At 42.5% G+C, this 18,744-nt stretch overlaps 1 protein-coding gene across 6 annotated transcripts in view; it reads right to left on the bottom strand.

Moving 5' to 3' along the window:
- Positions 1-18,744, bottom strand: part of khk (ketohexokinase) — a 45,205-nt gene that overhangs the window by 13,940 nt on the left and 12,521 nt on the right. For 2 of the 6 annotated variants that reach the window (XM_085998733.1, XM_085998736.1), the window contains exons 4-5: positions 10,591-10,725; positions 3,300-3,372 (exon numbers count right to left, since the gene is read on the bottom strand). In XM_085998733.1, coding sequence (XP_085854859.1) covers positions 3,300-3,372; positions 10,591-10,725 — 208 coding nt within the window. Of the gene's footprint in view, positions 1-3,299; positions 3,373-9,663; positions 9,799-10,590; positions 10,726-18,744 lie in introns of all 6 variants that reach the window. The other 4 variants (XM_085998732.1, XM_085998735.1, XM_085998738.1 and 1 more) reach the window with 3 other exon arrangements.

Genomic DNA, 18,744 nt, shown 5'->3' with positions numbered 1-18,744 from the left:
GAATTGTGGGAGATTTTAGAAATGTCAAATTTTAATTTTTTTAAATCTTATTCTTCCTTTGTCTCTTTTTCCTCGCTCTCTTAATCCAACTTTCTTTCCCTTTCTTTATTTATCTTTCTATACCTGATTTGACATTGAATCCACCCATTCCAATTCACTCTCCTTCTCACTCCTTCCTCTGTTTATTTTTCAATCCTTTAATTTCATTAGTTAAGGCGATATATTGTTTGTCCCATTGTTCACCGAGGTCCCAGATGCCCTGGCTGTGCTGTTATCAGCTCACACTTGCAGCAACTTTGTGGGCAAAATGTTTTAAAACCTAAACATGCAATTGTAAATCTAATTACAGGAAACTTTGTGTTATCCGGAGGCTAAGTGTCCGGCAAGCTCGAGCCACCGGCAAAAATCAGGAGCCGTTTTTTTTCTTTTCGTTGCTTTTTTCTCAACAGTCAAGCTCTGCAAGGTCTGTAGCTAAGCAACAGCTTCAGCTAGAGACGCTACAGAGACGCTTGCCGACTGTTTAGAAGCCAACAGGGTTTGTTGATTCACACGGAGCTGAAAATCTCCGTATGTTTCAACATTAGCGCTGGAGTGTCCGGCAGTTTTGAGGGAACGGCAACAGCTCGGTCCCGTCGGTGCCGGATAGCACAAAGTTTCCTGTAACGGGGCATGCCACAAGATGCCCCGCTCCAGAAAAATCTGGCCCAATATATTTCTACTGATGTAACCCTGGAAGACTATTGGAAGGGGATGAAGAGTGACACCATCACCGTTAAAAAGCTGCTGGCTATTTGATTGCCCACTGTTCACTATAGATATAAAGTTTTAAAAAATCCCAAATGAATGATAGATGTGCAAAATCAAGAATGCATCAGTCCAAAATCAATGATGCAGGATCATAAACCGCCTGCTGATGGCGCTACAGGGAACAGCAAGTTCAGCAGCGCCACCAGCAGGTACCTAGTGGTATAAGATCTGCAATGTGAAATTTTAAGCTGCATGGCTAAAAATTCTTAAGTTATTTACCAGTGATACACGTAAAAATAATAAACTCCTAGGGAAACAATGACAGATCATTTTGTGTAGAGATAAGAAAAAGCTGCAAATGCTGAAATTCTAGAATAAAAATAGAAATCATGGGAATATACAGGAGGCATCTTCCCATTCACCTGCAAACAGGCAGAAGAGGTTCTTTCTTCACTGGGCCTGTCCCGGTATCTCATCTGGAGAGAAATCAGACTCATTTGGTTGAGGGTTCAACTATTTAGGGTTTAATTTTAAACTGACAACCTCATTTCAATGTTGCACATGGTGAGTCAGATAAGCAATGGAGTGTGATACCATATAATCACAATGACCTGAAATTTGGGAAATCCTGAAGTTGCAGTCCGTCGTTCACTGTGTCGACACAGGCTGCACTGTGCACCCCACCCCTACAAAGCCGGCAATCAGTGAAATCACTCAAATCAGGGAAACTGACGAAAACTTCGGTTCTTCCGCAGCAATTACATTGTTCAATCCCCCACTAAAAGTTAGACCCAAAGGGATTAGGTGTAACTGGGGTTTTAACAGCGTATTGACTGCTAAACAAAGGTTAAGGGCCTGAAAAACTAATTTTAATTTTGTGCAGTGTGAAATTTATCCACTTTAATAAAAATTAACATTTTTAAGAAACTTAAAAAAGTATATATATTTTTTTAAAGTTTGTTAATCTTTATTTCAGGTTTGCCTTTTCCCCATGTTACAGCCCCAATCTTTGTTTTGCTCACTCTAACATTTTTAAAAAGTTAGAATTTTAAGAGCTTATCCACTTCCTGGTCTGTGAGAATTCAACATTTTGATCGACTGCTTAGACAGCTTGTTGACATCACAGCAGCTCGCATAAGGGGATTCCCACTAAACTCCGTTGACTTGAATTGATCGTTAGAAAACCCGAAGTTCTCGACACAGAGATCGTGAGATCTTTATGCGAAGCTTGCTTCGGGGCCAGCGGCAAACGCCTTCGCTTCCCCGCTGACCGCAAATTCTGGGCAAACATTATTCTGTTGCTAAAGTGCAGCTGTATCCTCTTAAGACCATAAAGTATAATTGTTGTTAAGGCTCAAATCAGAGTTTAATTGTCGTTTGGTCAGGGAACTGTAGATTGGAAAGTGGTTGTAAATTTCAGGATCCAAGTCAATCACCGGCTTTGTAATGTTTTTTCTAAGACTAGTGGATTGCCTATGGAATTACATATGGTTGGGTGAAGAAAACTTTTTGAAGACTGGGACTGGGAGAAGGTGGAAGTAAAATTTTAAAGTAACATGTTCTGGAGTCAGGTCTGAAGAAAAAAGTTTAAAAAGTCGGAGCCAGGATTGCACATGGGAAGCTGCAGGGAGGCAACATTTTGAAACAGTTAGCCTGGGTTCAGTTGGGAACATGCAGATAGGGAAATGTTTCTAAAATTTGGGGTCAGGGCTAGGAACCTGTTGCAGGGGTGGAGGGTAAATATTTGTAAAGAGTGGTGTGAATTGCCAAATTTTAGTGTTAGGCTCTTGTCAGGACCGAGAAGCTGCGGGGACGGAAAACTGAGAATTTTCAAAGACTGTGACTTTTTAAAGCTGCTGCCCACACTCAGTGGGATCTCCCATATTTCTCATGGCTCTGAAAGAAAATAATAGTGGACAGCATTTCCCAGCCTTGTTTTTCTTTTAGGAAAATATAATGATTTGATTTAATATCTGGATATTAACAGAACTAGATCCCATAAATGTGGCCTTACAAAGATCTTTTTAAAGCCATAGGAATTGCTGAAATGCTTTCCATTAGCAATTTCAGATAGCAAGATCTATATTTTTAGGAACCTTATAAATCATGGTGATTTTAAAACCACATTGCAGATTGCTGTGTACAAAATCAAATCCTGATTTCAAACTGGAACTTTGGACAATGTTAGAGAGAGAGCAGATCAATATAAAATCTGTTTTTAAACAAAAAAAAATGTTCAGGCTATGTCTGTTCATGGGTCACTAAAGTAATTTTAATTATAGCTCATATCCACATTTTTACTTTGGGCCTTTCCTTCAACCAGCTGTGCCTGTGTACTCATTCTTTCCTATTTCAGACATAGCAAAAGCGAGCCCTTGGTAAAAATGAAAGAGTGAGCGATTGTAAGACCATTTTAACAAATACAGCACCGCTGGCTCCAGAGAAGCCTGGGAAAGTAACTTCTCATTTCCATTATAGCAATGCCAGCAGCAGCAGCATAATATAAAGGGGCCCATTACAGGACATATTTAGATACTGGAGCCACTACTCACCTCCCAGTGAATCCACTTGTACTGTGAAAGATCAATTTTCCTAAAATCTTCTGAGGTAACATTAGGTAAATTCCTAAACATAACCACATACAGGTGTTATGCGATTGGCAGTGTTATTAAGATTTATAGGACAAGTTCCATTTTTTGAATGCGCCAACAATAAACAAAAGATTTGCTTACACGGATTAAAGTTACATTATCCAAAACACTCAGAAAAATGTACTAACAGTAGGAATGCACTGTATTAACTTATAATCAAAATAAGGATCATGCAAAATTAACATTAACAAAATTTACATGCACAAAATTACTGCAACATTCATTGAAGAATTTGAAATTTCACAGAACGACAACTAAAACTCTACCAATAGAAAATACCTTGTTTCCTTCTACCTCTAAGATTCTTCCTTGCAATCCCTTCTTGAATCCTTCCCCCTGCCCCTTAACTCTCACTGTTTTTAAGTGTCTCACTCTAATCACTGTGAACCTCCAAGTGTGCAGGCAGAACCTCAGGCTCCATACTACACTAGTGCTGCTGTGGCAAATAGCTTCTTAGACAGCTGGGCATTTGCCCAAAGACAGATATTAAAAAACACAATTCCTGTCAGTGTTCTCCAGGAAGGTAAGGCTCCGTACTTGGACACTCATGCTACACTATCAGTCAGCTGACAGGAAGCAAAGATGGCTGTCCAGAGATGGGTGTCTAGTAAACAAGGTTCTTGTCAGTTTTCCACATGAAGGTATGACTCCTATCAATTAATAAACCTCTCACATGTACAGGATAGCAGATCAGAATGTGTCCGGAATCCAATTTGCAAAACTAATGCGATAGTGATATTTGTTTTTTGAGGTAAATGTTAACTCTATCAACAGTCCTCCATACAACTTGTACTACAAATGTCGTGGTCAGCATCTTCAGGACTACTGTACTCCACAAACTCATAATCCAATCCAAATTTAGATTTTAGACTCATTTCAAAGTTCCTCCAGTGCTAAGGTCATTAGTAGACCCGCTATCACTGAACAAACACACAAAGCCAAATGGGCTTGGACACAAAATTCAGTCTGGCATTCAGTCAGTGGTTAAAGGCCATGTTATCAAAAGATCATAAGAAAACATTTAATTATTAACGTTTGAAGTCATGCCAATTTTATCCTTCAGGCGTCTCCTGCTTGTTGATCGTGAAAAACCCACCTGACAAAAACGTCAACGGGAAGAAGTTTGAAGTGGCTCCAAGTACTTCCTTCCAAACACAAATCACATGCACGAAAAGTAAGATTCAGACCTGAAGTCATACGAGTACTTAATTGAAACCACATGGAGAAAATAGTTCCACGTATAATAATTTATTCAATTTAGTTAGGAGTCTAAAAAAAAATCTGAAAAGTGGGCATGAGAATAATACAATAACCAGGCACTAAATGCATGAGGCAGAAATTGAACAGCAGAAGTAAGGATTGTTTGATTTCAAAACAAAGCAGACTTCATTCTTTTCTTTCATTAAATGTGTAAATTAGGTTTTTTTCCATTTAAAAAATTGCAATTTAACATATTGTTGAATTGATTATTGAAGATAGTGTAATTATTTTATCTTGGTGTCATGCACAGGTTAAGTGTTACATGTGCCAAAGCAGAAATACTCCTTGTAAGGATATTAACTGAATACTGGACATTTTTGTATGTTGCTTAGTGAAAGAAAAGTGCAGCCAGGAGTCTGGGAAAGTAATGGGTTGATGGTATCAACCATCCGATATCCTTCACTCTATTTTCTTTCACAAGAAGTAGTTGAGGCAAATAGCACAGATGCATTTAAAGGGAAGCTCGATAAACACATTAGGGAGAAAGGAATATAAGGTTTTAAAAAAAATGTTTTTATTTATTAATTCATGGGATGTGGGCATCGCTGGCAAGGCCAGCATTTATTGCCCATCCCGAATTGCCCTTGAGAAGGTGGTGGTGAGCTGTCTTCTTGAACCACTGCAGTCCGTGTGGTGAAGGTACTCCCACAACGCTGTTAGGTAGGGAGTTCCAGGATTTTGACCCAGTGAAGATAAAGGAATGGCGATATATTTCAAAGTTAGGATGGTATGTGGCTTGAAGTTCATTAATGAAGCAGTTGAACATGGTTGGGTCAAGGACACTGCCCTGAGGAACTCCTCTAGCCATGTCCTGGGCTGAGATGATTGACCTACAACAACCACCATCATCTTCCTTTGTGCTAGTTATGACTCTAGCTGGTGGAGAGTTTTTCCCTGATCCCCATTGACTTCAATTTTGCTAGGGCTCCTTGGTGCATCCCCACTTCTGATCTTCCCTCCATCATAAGGTCAGAAGTGGGGATGTTCGCTGATGATTGCACAGTGTTCAGTTACATTCGCAACTCCTCAGATAATGAAGCAGTCCATGCCCACATGCAGCAAGACGTGGACAACATTCAAGCTTAGGTTGATAAGTGGCAGGTAATATTTGCACCACACAAGTGCCAGGCAATGATTGTCTCCGACAAGAGAGTCTAAACCACCTACTCTTGACATTCAACGGCATTACCATCGTCTAATCCCCAACCATCAACATCCTCCTAACCGCAACTCTGTCTTCAACGCGAGTGTCCTCAACTCCATCCCACAGCATGCTACCCGCCACCATCTCAGCACAACCCCAGCCCGGCATGAGGTTGAAAAGGCCATCCGACAACTGAAGAACAACAAAGCCTCAGGAGCAGATGGAATCCCCGCCGAGGCACTAAAGCATGGCGGAGAAGCACTACTGGTGAGAATTCATGAACTCATTTATCTTATCTGGAAGGAGGAGAGCATGCCAGGGGATCTCAGAGACGCCGAAATCTTCAAGAAAGATGACAAGTCCGATTGCAGTAATTACAGAGGAGTTTCCCTGCTGTCTGCCACAGGGAAAGTAATCGCAAGAATCCTCCTCAATCACCTTCTCCCAGTGGCCGAAGAGCTCCTCCCAGAGTCGCAATGCGGATTCCGCCCACTAAGGGGCACAATGGACATGATCTTCACCGCATGTCAATTACAAGAGAAATGCAGGGAACAGCACCAACCGCTGTACATGGCCTTCTTTGATCTCACAAAGGCCTTCGATACTGTCAACCGTGAGGGATTATGGAGTGTCCTCCTCAAATTTGGTTGCCCTCAAAAGTTTGTCACCATCCTCCTCCTGCTTCACAACGACATGCAAGCCGTGATCCTGACCAATGGTTCCACCACAGACCCAATTCACGTACGAACCAGGGTCAAGCAAGGCTGTGTCATCGCACCAACGCTCTTGTCGATCTTCCTTGCTGCAAAGCGCCATCTCACCCTCAGTAAGCTCCCCACTGGAGTGGAGCTAATTTACAGAACAAACAAGAAACTGTTCAACCTCCGTCGCCTCCAGTCCAGATCCAAGGTCGTCCCATCCTCTGTCATCGAATTACAGTATGCAGACGACGTCTGCTCACTCGGCGGTCGAACTCCAAACCATCGTCAACACCTTCACCGGAGCGTACAAGGGCACGAGCCTTACACTAAACATCCGTAAGACAAAGGTCCTCTACCAACCTGCCCCGCCACACAGTACTGCTCCCCGATTATCAAAATCCACGACAAGGCCTTGGACAACGTGGACCACTTTCCATACCTCGGGAGCCTACTGTCAACAAGGGCAGACGTCGACGACAAAGTCCAACGCCGCCTTCAGTGTGCCAGTGCAGCCTTTGGTCGCCTGAGGAAGAGAGTGTTTGAAGACCAGGACCTCAAACCCAGCACTAAGCTCATGGTCTACAGAGCAGCAGTGATACCCGCCCTGCTGTATGCCTCAGAGACATGGACCATGTACAGCAGGCACCTCAAAGCACTGGAGAGGTACCACCAACACTACCTCCACAAGATCCTGCAAATCCATTGGCAGGATAGGTGCACCAACGTCAGTGTTCTTGCTCAGGCCAACATCCCCAGCATCGAAGCTTTGACCACGCTCAATCAGCTCCGATGGACGGGTCACATTGTCCGCATGCCCGATACGAGACTCCCAAAACAAGCGCTCTACTCGGAGCTCCGGCACGGCAAGAGAGCCCCAGGTGGGCAGAGGAAATGCTTCAAGGACACCCTCAAAGCCTCCTTGAAAAAGTGTAACATCCCCACCGACACCTGGGAATTCCTGGCCCAAGACCGCACAAAGTGGAGGAGAAGCATCTGGGAAGGTGCCGAACACCTCGAGTCTCTTCCCCAGGAGCAAGCGGAAGCCAAGCGCAAGGAGCACACGTCAATCCAAGCACCCCACCCACCCGCCCCTTCAACCACTGTCTGCCCCACCTGTGACAGAGACTGTAGGTCCCGCATTGGACTCATCAGTCACCTGCGAACTCATTTTTAATGTGGAAGCAAGTCATCCTCGGTTCTGAGGGACTGCCTAAGAAGAGAAGAAGGGTGTTACCAGTGACCAGAAACTTAACTGGACCAACCACATAAATAATATGGCTACAAGAGCATGTCAAAAGCTGTGTATTCTGCGGCAAGTATCTCACCTCCTGACTTCCCTAAGCCTTTCCACCATCTACAAGGCACAAGTCAGGAGTGTGATGGAATACTCTCTGCTTGCCTGGATGAGTGCAGCTCCAACAACACTCAAGAAGCTTGACACCATCCAGTAAAAAGCAGCCCACCTGAATGACACCCCATCCACCACCTTAAACATTCACTCCTTCCACCACCGGCACACTGTGGTTACAGTGTGTACCATCTACAAGATGCACTGCAGCAACTCACCGAGGCTTCTTTGACAGCACCTCCCAAACCCACGACCTCTACCACCTAGAAGGACAAGGGCAGCAGGAGCATGGGAACACCACCACCTGCAAGTTCCCCTCCAAGTCACACACCATCCTGGGCTTGGAAATATATCACCGTTCCTTCATTGCTGGGTCAAAATCCTGGGACTTCCTCCCTAACAGCACTGTGGGAATATCTTCACCACACGGACTGCAGCAGTTCAAGAAGGTGGCACACCACCAGCTTCTCAAGGGCAATTAGGGTTGGGCAATAAATGCTGGCCCTGCCAGCAACACCCACATCCCATGAATAAATAAAAAAGATGAAGGGAGTGGGAAGGGGCTTGTGTGGAGCATAAACACCAGCATGGACCAGTTGGGCCGAATGGCCTATTTCTGTGCTGTACATTCTATGTAATTCTATATAACAATACCCCACAGTGTTATGCCAAGAACTTCTAGATTCACACTAACAAACCCAGTCACACCTCCCTTCCCCCCTCAGTGGCATTAAATCAGGTTTTCTATACAGTGCCAGGAATCAGTGGCAAAACTAGAACAATGATCCTATTGCTACATTTAAGCCCACTCATTCATTCATTTGTGTCATTTGAAATCTGTAATCTCGGATCTCCATCAGTTGTTAAAAAGTACAAAGAGTATTCATTCCAATTTATTTTTTATTGCATTCCTGAGAAAAAAGACATACAGCCTAAAGTCATGAGTAACTTTCAATGTGTGTAATTACAGTGGAACCTCCATAATGGAGGTGGCCCTCACTGGATGGACATTTCTGGATAATTGAGTCTCCAAATTTTGGTCTTGCATGTATGGTACAGCATTACCCAAGACACTCAAATTAAGACAAGTGCAATATAAATATCACAAACTGAACTGAATCTTTCTTGGGTCGTGGAGTTAGTTTACGTCAAAGATGAGAAACTACTGTTACCAGGGGCGTTATGAGAAGAATTTTTTTTTGTGTGCTTTGTGTGACAAATATTCTGGTGGATAATCAGGAAGGTGGATTACGAAATTGCAGATAATGGAATTGATACTGTAGAGCTCCCCTCCCTCATATCTTCAAACCGCTGACCTCATGTTGCAATGTGACTCCAGGGGTGGCAGCTGCTCCCTGGTATTTCACCAAAACAGCTATTCTTCATGTGTGTAGCCTAAAGAGTGTAGCAACAAGCCCTTCCATCATAGGGGTTGTCAAAGCTGAGCATAAACCTGTCTTCGCCTGACATCCATATGTGTGCATTTTCTAGCGGGGATCACAGGATAGTGATCATGAATAGGAAACCTGATTTGTTTTCTCTTCCCGTGCCTAGCGACACAGAGACCAACTGTACATTGTAGCACTCCTGCTACCAGTTCAACCTCGATCAGTAAACTCAACACAGTTTGCATTTGACCTGGATCTTTTTTGTCTGTGTAGCTTGATGCTACACCCAGTGCTGTATTCACTCACTGAGCCATTAGCAATGTTACTTACTATTTAAAATGTTAAAAGATCATGAAAGGAGTATTTCTGCATTGGCACTTTTTAAAATATATGCAATAAAGATTGAAGTGTCCACAAATCTTACATGTCGGACAGTATGACCGTTCGCGAGCCATTGGAAAGGTTCACGATGCAGCAAGCACAAGGTGTGACTCCCACACGCTGCCACACAACATTGGATATGTTAACACCTCTGCTTTGAAAATCATCTGTTATGAAGCTTTGCCAAGGGAAATGGCAAAGGCAGGAGACAGAAAGATGAGGAAAATCTGGTATTATTTGGCCGTGTGTGAAATAAAAATGAAAATACAGAACCACTGGTCTGTGCAGTTGATTGCACAAAACCTCCTTACCTCTGAGGAAACCATTTCCATTCATCCAAATACTGACAGTGATGATAAAAGGCAAAAGTAATGCTGGAGGTTGTTGATGCCAAACCTGATTGCTGATAACCATTACAACCTTAGTGACCTGTACATGTACCTTTGATTTGAGCAATGTAGCAATGTTTTTAGTCTTACCTTAACTCCTCCCCCCCTCCTGGAGGAGGCAATCTACATTGTATCAGATTTTCTTCCAACAATAACAACTTGCATTTATATTGCACCTTTAACATAATAAAACATCCATGATTTCTATGATTAAAAAGCTAAAATTCTATATTTGATGGTGTAGTGATTTAAAGTATAATTGGAGTTGGAATACTTTATATGATAGGAGAGGAAAGTTTGGTCACATCCTCTAGATTTCCAACCATTTGTAGTCAATGGGTGCAAATCTAACCAAATCCTTTCCAGTGAACAACTTCAAGATGCTGAAAAGGCTGTGTTACATTCTGACTTGAACCCTATAGGAATCCATACTTGATAGACAACTCAGACAAGATTCTTGTATAATACAACCTCATACTGCTGAGCACATGACAAGAATCTGTTAATATCCTATGACTAGTTGAAACCCTTCCTTGTTTTGTTACCAAGTTTGAGTTACTTTCACAGTAACACATACAAACCTGTTTGTGTGAAGGATGGTACGCAAACCGCTGTTTATGTTGCTGATGACAATGGAGGCTGGGAAGGATGATTCTGCATGAACAACCACATTAGTCACATCAATCCCATATCGTCTGAGGTCATCGTAAATAAAACTGTGAGATATTTATAGAGGAAAGATTTTAAAGAAGAACTTCAGGGAGACAGGTCAACGCACATAGGACAGCTATCAATCCAAAAGGACGTTAACCTATTGAGGGCTAAATACTTAATTTTCAAACTGCAGAACACAAATGTGTTAGTCATAGAGTCATAGAGTTTTACAGCACAGAAAGAGGCCCTTCGGCCCATCGTGTCTGCGCCGCCCATCCATCCCTGTTTCTACTACATCAGTTATTTGTTGTTCATGTTCAACACTAATTATTATAATGTGAACATGAGGCACTGTAAGGAACCGTAACAAATACCTTAATCACACTGTTCTCTTTATGAACATAAAACACACACCATTATTTCATTTTCTCCATTACTGTCTGTGTTTCCTAAAGGGTTAACTTGATTTCACTCAGGTTGGAAGGAGAAAAGCCAGTGAAATTTCCTGGCTGAGGTCCTTCATAGGAAGAAGTGAACAGAGGATTTGACCAATTTGACCACTTGGCATCTATGATGCATGTAAATATTCAGTACAATGTAATTATTTTATAGGTGGGAAAATATATTATGAACACACAACTGCTTTTAAAAATACTGAATTAGAAAATTGACGCTATACAGTGCATCTAATTCTAGCAGCTGCCATAATTCAAGATAAAGTTAGTAAGCATTTAGAAATGCATGGAATAATCAAGGATAGCCATCATAGATTTATTAAAGGCAAATTCTGTTTGGCAAATTTAAGAGTTTTTTTTTAAGTAACTGATTGGATTATTACGGAATGCAGTAGATGGAATGTATATGGACTTTCAGAATTTGTTTGATAAGGTGTCTCAGAAGAGGTTTGTTGGAAAAGTCCAGGCATATATGTTATAAGAGGAAATGTAGGAGCAAGGATAACAAATTAGCTGATGAACTGGAAACAATAAGTTAGGCTAAATGGATGTAGCTTGGATTGGAGGAGGGTTGAAAAGTGATGTACACCAGAGGTCAGTGCTGGGCCCACTTTTGTTGTTATATATAGACAATTTGGACTTGGGTATAAGGAACACAATCTTGAAATTTGTTGACGATATAAAGGTAGGAGGTTTAGCAATGGCAGATGGGTGGCAGATGCAATTTAATGTGGATAAGAGTGAAACATATATTCTGGGGGAAAAAAACAAGGGATGGGATTATACACTTAATGGAAAGGGTGGAATGAACAGATAGACACAGGGGGTCAAACACATAATTCCCTAAAAGTGAGAGTGCAGGTAGATAAAGCTAAAAGACCAACAGCATTTTTTAAGAAAGGGACATAAGAATACAAGAGTAAAGAAGTAATGAAGACTTTTTAAAAAATTGGTTAGGCCACAGCTAAAATACTGTGGTTTTATAGAAAACAGTGAAGCCATAGAGAGTGTAAAGCATAGACTCACCAGGATGATACCAGGGACGGGAAACTATAGTTCTGATGAGAGACTTGAGATACTGGGATTATTTCCACTGGAGCAAAGCTAAGAGGAGGTTTAATAGAGGCTTTAAAAGTGATAGAGTGAATAGGGAAAGACTATTTCCTCTGGTTGGGGAGGCAGTAATGAGGAGTTAGTAATCTAAAATTATCACTAAAAGAGTCATCAGAGAGGTTACGGAAAATTTATTTCCAAAGAGCGTTGTTGGAGAATGGAATGCTTTGCCACAGGGGGAGACTACTGCATCTTTTAATGGAATATTGGATAAGTATTTGAAACAAAGGACAGAGCTAGGTAGAAGGATTACCTTTGGATTGCTCTAGCAGAGTTGACACAGGCACAATGGGCCGAATGCTCTTGTTTTATGGTTCATTTACCATCAATGAAAGGATGAATTTTAGTTTGAATAAGCTGTTAACAGCATCTCACTCCATTACAGCAATATCAATGATGGTAGGTTACATGAATGGTCAGTGGCCCCTCCAGCCACTCTTTTGTCAGGACATGTCCTCTTTTTTATGTTATTACAGGGAACACAATTTAACCCTTCCCATTACCCTCAATGTTTTTGTTTGGCAAGCTGCCATGTGATTTTCTCTTTGTATTTATGTTATTGTTTATGGCAAATGGAAAAGAATGGAAGCCAGTTCTTGAAGAGTTTCCTCTGGCTCAGTCTGTCTGAGTACATCACTTTCTTCCCAAATTAAACCATTTCCCACACTTCTTTGACCCTCATTTCTTAGGTATGTGCGGGGCTTCTAATTACTTCCACACTGCTGGGCTACAATAGGGAGAAAGTCTAGAAATGTACCTATCTTCGGGTTTACCAAGATCACTGCAGAGAGCTGTGAGGTGGTTTGATTCAATCATGAGCGGAGTAACATTTTGAATTTCCTGGGCATGCTTTACCAGCAGGGTTGGATTTTGAGTCAGATGCAGGATTGTGCTTAGTCCACAAGAGAATTAAGGATTAGGGAGGCCGTTTGGCTCCTCTTGGTTCATCCATCCAGAAATATCCTAAAGTCTCCCAATTATGGCATCCAATTGATTCATAAAAGATTTCAGGGTTTTTGCCTCCACAAACTAATTACCTGGAAGTCCATTCTATTTACTGATCGCTCTCTGTGTGAAGAACTTCCTGATATCAGTCCACAATTTGCCTTTTACTAGTTTGAACTTGTGTCCCCTTGTCATATTCATGCAATTTACTTTGAAATAAGTTTCTACATTTACCTAACCCTAACTCTTCCATACCGTTTATTAACCTATATACTGCAACAAGGTCACCTCTTAGACATCTCCTTTCAAAGCTGAAAATACCAAGTTTCACCAATCTTTCCTCATAACTCAGACCTCTAAAACTTGGGATCAGCTTTGCCTCCTTTCTCTGCACTGCTTCCAATGACTGGCTGTCTCCTTTGTGCCTCAGTGTCCAGAATTGGACATAGTACTCGAGGATTGGTCTGACCAGAGCACTATACAGTTTGATCATGACTTCTTCGGACTTATATTCTACTGTTTTAGCTATATCATTCAGTATTGTTGGCTTTGTTGATTGTTGCTCTCCATTATTTGGACATATTGAGCATTGCTATTACTAAGACTCTCTTTTAACTTCATCCTTAGTTATTTTAACACCATTAATAGAGTACGTGTTTCCTTTTGTTCTTCCTAAGTGAAGTACCTTACACTTGTATGCACCAAATTTCATCTGCCAGTTTTCTGCCAACTTATATATTTTGTCCACATCTTTTTGTAGTTTTTGTGGCATCTCTGCCACTGCCACTCTTACTGTGGTATCATCTACAAATTTTACCAATTTGCACTGAGTGTCTGAATCTAAGTCATTTTAAACAGTGGAGGTCGCTACACTGATCCCTGGGGCACCCCATTAAATTCTTCCCCACCGCAACCAATTGTTTGCTTCCCTTTACCCAAATTTTTTATCCAACCCCAAGATTTTCTCCAAATCCTAAAGGCTTTGAGTGTGACTAATGACCTTTCATGTGGAACTTTGTTAAATGCTTTTTGCAAGTCTAGGCACAACACATTACTGTACTGGGTTTTCCACAATTCATTTGGGATGTCATTTCTCCAAAGATGTGAAGGAGTTTGGTCAGGCAGGATCTTTCCCCTCTGTTTACTGGTGTTTATTAGGTAATTATTGCACATTTAATCCTCAAATTTACTCCTGATAATCAATTCCATTATTTTATCAGAATTGAAGTCAGACTAATGGATCTGCAGTTGTCCTTGTCTGTTTTATCATCCTTTTTCAAGTATGAGCACCGCATTATCCTGTTTCCAATCTTCTGGCAGCTCCCCAGTGTCCAGTGACACCCTTGTAATGATTGTCAATGCCTTGTAAATCTTCTCCCTAGTTTCTCTTAGCACTTTGGGATATAAATAATCTATCCCTGGGGATTAATCGGTTTTGGACCCTTTTAGCCTGCCTACAACTTCTATCTCAGAAGTCAAAGTCATTACTTCCGCCCAGTTTATCTGTTTGAGAATGGTATGTTTCTCATTATTTTCCCTTGTGAATGCTTGGAGGAAATAACCATTCAGAATGTTTACTGTCTAGTGCTCATCCTGTTTCCAGCCCATTAATATCTTTTATGGTTCTCGCCTGTTCTCTGACTACCCTATTACTGCTGATGTACTGAAAGAATTTCATACTGTTACGTTTTGCCTCTGAAGCTATGTTTTTTCTAGGTCTCTCATTGCCTCTCTGATCACCTTTGTATCACATTTTAACATGTTCCTATATTCATCCCAGTAAACTCCTCTTTTCTTCCTATGGGATTTGTACAGATTACTCTTCCTTTTTATTTCACTTTTGACTTGTTTATTGATCTATTTAGGGTCACACTTGTTTACTCTCAGCTTTCTGATTCTAGGCATGTATTTATCCTCGGTATGCTCAGCATTATTCCCTCATTTCTTTGAAGACAGCTTCTTAAAGCTATATATTTGGCTCCTTGCCGTTGGAATTTCTGAATCACAGATGATATTGAATTTAATAATTCTGTGCATGTGCTAAATCCTGAAGTTACGGTCAGTTTCAGAGGGGTAATGACTGTAGATATACTCAATGTAAGTGTCACACTTTTGAGATTTTTGACTCTTTAGTCTCTGAGCAATTTTGAGTAAATTTATATTAAGATGTTGCTAATAGGTTCAGCTCAGAAGGGATTAAATCCGCACAACATACAAGCTATCTTGGAAAGCGTAATCAACCCAGTAGCTGGATCCAGGGTATGGTGGCATGATGGTTATGTTACTGGACTAGTAATCCAGAAGCCTGGATCAATGATCCAGACACGCGACACCACGGCAGCTGGGGAATTTAAATTCAGTTAATTAAATAAATCTGGAATAAGAAGCTAATTTCAGTAATGTTGACCATGAAACTATCGGATTGTTGTAAAAAACCCATCTGGTTCACTAATGTCCTTTAGGGAAGGAAATCTACCATCCTTACCTGGTCTGGCCTATATGTGACTCCAGACCCACAGCAACGTGGTTGACTCTTAACTGCCCTCTGAAATGGCCTAGCAAGCTACTCAGTTGTAACAAACCACTACAAAAAGCAATAATAAGAATAAAACCAGATGAAGACCCAACATCAACCTTGGCACCGGCTTCGGACACGACAACGGCACACTCAGCCCAGTCGACCCTGAGGACTTGTGCCAAAATTGGGAGAGCTGTCCCACAGACTAGTCAAGCAACAGCCTGACATAGTCATACTCACAGATTCATACCTCTCAGTCAATGCCCCCGACTCCTCCATCACCATCACAGATCTAGCAGCTCAAAACTGGGCATCCATGAGGTGCTGTGGGCCATCAGCAGCAGCAGAATTGTATTCCACCACAATCTGTAACCTCATGGCCCGGCATATCCCTCACTCTACCATTAACATCAAGCCAGGGGACCAATCCTGGTTCAACGAGGAGTGCAGAAGAGAATGTCAGGAGCAGCACCAGGCATACCTAAAAATGAGGTGCCAACCTGAGGAAGCTGCAACACAGAACTACATGCATGCTAAACAGTAGAAGCAGCATGCTAGAGACAGAGCTAAGCGATCTCACAATTAACAGATCAGATCAAAGCTCTGCAATCCTGCCACACCCAGTCGTGAATGGTGGTGGACAATTAAACGGGAGGAGGCGGCTCCATGAACACCCCCATCCTCAATGATGGCGGAGCCCAGCACGTGAGTGCAAAAGACAAGGCTGAAGCGTTTACAACCATCTTCAACCAAAAGTGCTGAGTGGTTGATCCATATCAGCCTCCTCCTGTGATCCCCACAATCACAGAAGCCAATCTTAAGCCAATTCGATTCACTCCACGTGATATCAAGAAACGGCTGAGTGCACTGGATACAGCAAAGGCTATGGGCCCCGATAACATCACGGCTGTCGTGCTGAAGACTTGTGCTCCAGAACTAGCCATGCCTCTAGCCAAGCTGTTCCAGTACATCTACAAGATTGGTATCTATCGGACAATGTGGAAAACTGCCCAGGTATGTCCTGTCCACAAAAAGCAGGACAAATCCAATCCAGCCAATTACCGCCCCATCAGTCCACACTCAATCATCAGCAACGTGATGGAAGGTGTTGTCGACAGTACTATCAAGTGGCACTTACTCACCAATAACCTGCTCACTGATGCTCAGTTTGGGTTCCGCCAGGACCATTCAGCTCCAGACCTCATTACAGCCTTGGTCGAAACATGGACAAAAGAGCTGAATTCCAGAGGTGAGGTGAGGTGAGAGTGACTGCCCTTGACATCAAGGCAGCATTTGACCGAGTGTGGTATCAAAGAGCCCTAGTAAAATTAAAGTCAATGTGAATCAGGGGAAAAACTCTCCACTGACTGGATTCATACCCAGCACAAAGGAAGATGGTTGTGGTTCTTGGAGGCCAATCATCTCAGCCCCAGGGCATCACTGCAGGAGTTCCTCAAGGCAGTGTCCTGGGCCCAACCATCTTCTGCTGCTTCATCAATGACCTTCCCTCCATCATAAGGTCAGAAGTGGGGATGTTCGCTGATGATTGCACAGTGTTCAGTGCCATTTCCAACTCCTCAGATAATGAAGCAGTCTGAGCCTGTATGCAGCAAGACCTGGACGACATTCAGGCTTGGGCTGAAAAGTGGCAAGTAACATTCGCACCACACAAGTGCCAGGCAATGACTATCTCCAACAGGTGAGAGTCTAACTACCTCCCCTTGACATTCAACGGGATTATTATCGCTGAATCCCCAACCATAAACATTCTGGGGGTCACCACTGAAACTTAACTGGACCAGCCACATAAATAGTGCAGTTACAAGAGCAGGCCAGAGGCTGGGAATTCTGCGGCAAGTGTCTCATTGCCTGACTCCCCAAAGCCTTTCCACCATCTACAAGGCACAAGTCAGGAGTGTGATGGAATACTCTCCACTTGCTTGGATGAGTGCAGCACCAACAATACTCAAGAAGCTTGACATTATCCAGGACAAAGCAGCCAGCTTGATTGACACCCCATCCACCAACTTAAACGTGGCTGCAGTGTGTACCATCTGCAAGATGCACTGCAGCAACTCGCCAAGGCTTCTTCGACTGTACCTCCTCGAAGGGCAAGGTCAGCAGGCGCATGGGAACACCACCATCTCAAGTTCACCTACATGTCCCACACCATCCTGACTTAGAAGTATATCGCCGATCCTTCATCATCGCTGGGTCAAAATCCTGGAACTCCCTCCCTAATAGCACTGTGGGAGTACCTACACCTCACGGACTGCAGCGGTTCAAGAAGGCAGCTTTACCACCACCTTCTCAAGGGCAACTAGTGATGAGCAATAAATGCTGGTTTTGCCAGCGACGCAGACATCCCAGAAATGAAAAAAGAAAATCCAGACAAAGGCCTGGAATTTCCTGGAGACTTGCACCACTGGAATGGTGCATCTACGGCATTATATTTCATTTACACTGTAAAAGTCCCAGGAAATTATTCACCCTGCACCAGAATTTCCTGGGACTATTGCACCACTCTGCTGATACCCTCACCAAATCCATGATAAGCTGATTATCGTAGCTCAGCTGGCCCCCTGCAAGTCAATGGCGGTTGCAAATTACCTGGATTCACGCTAGTTTTCTCATTAAAGCCACAATAGAATAATAAATAATGGCACAGGTGGGTCCTTGGTCACGTGCTATCGACATGATCTATGGCTCCCACATAATTTTCAGCCTTAGAGGACCATTAAAGGTGGATAAAAGCAGTGGAGCTTCATCTCTGCAGTCTGGAATTGATATCTCAGATTACTTTCTTTGCTTTTCTGTTACTAAAATGTTCAGTTTTGCAACCCAGAGTCCTGTGAGTGCCCGAAGACAATACTTTTAGGACCAATATCCCCATCAACGCATTCAGAAGGACAAAAGATTGGAACGGCCTTTCCACTGCGCATTCCCCTATTATGCATCATCATAGATGAGGAAGAAGAGGTGAGGCAGGAGGCACAGCACATGAGGCACCATGGCAGGAGACTGCACCAGATTCACACTTACCTCCCCCG

Source organism: Somniosus microcephalus, chromosome 10, assembly GCF_052327205.1.
Source record: "Somniosus microcephalus isolate GS21.2 chromosome 10, FLI_Smic_1.0, whole genome shotgun sequence".
Classification (NCBI taxonomy): Eukaryota; Metazoa; Chordata; class Chondrichthyes; order Squaliformes; family Somniosidae; genus Somniosus; species Somniosus microcephalus.
Note: the sequence above shows the minus strand (reverse complement) of the source record. Positions and strands in the feature narration are given on the sequence as shown.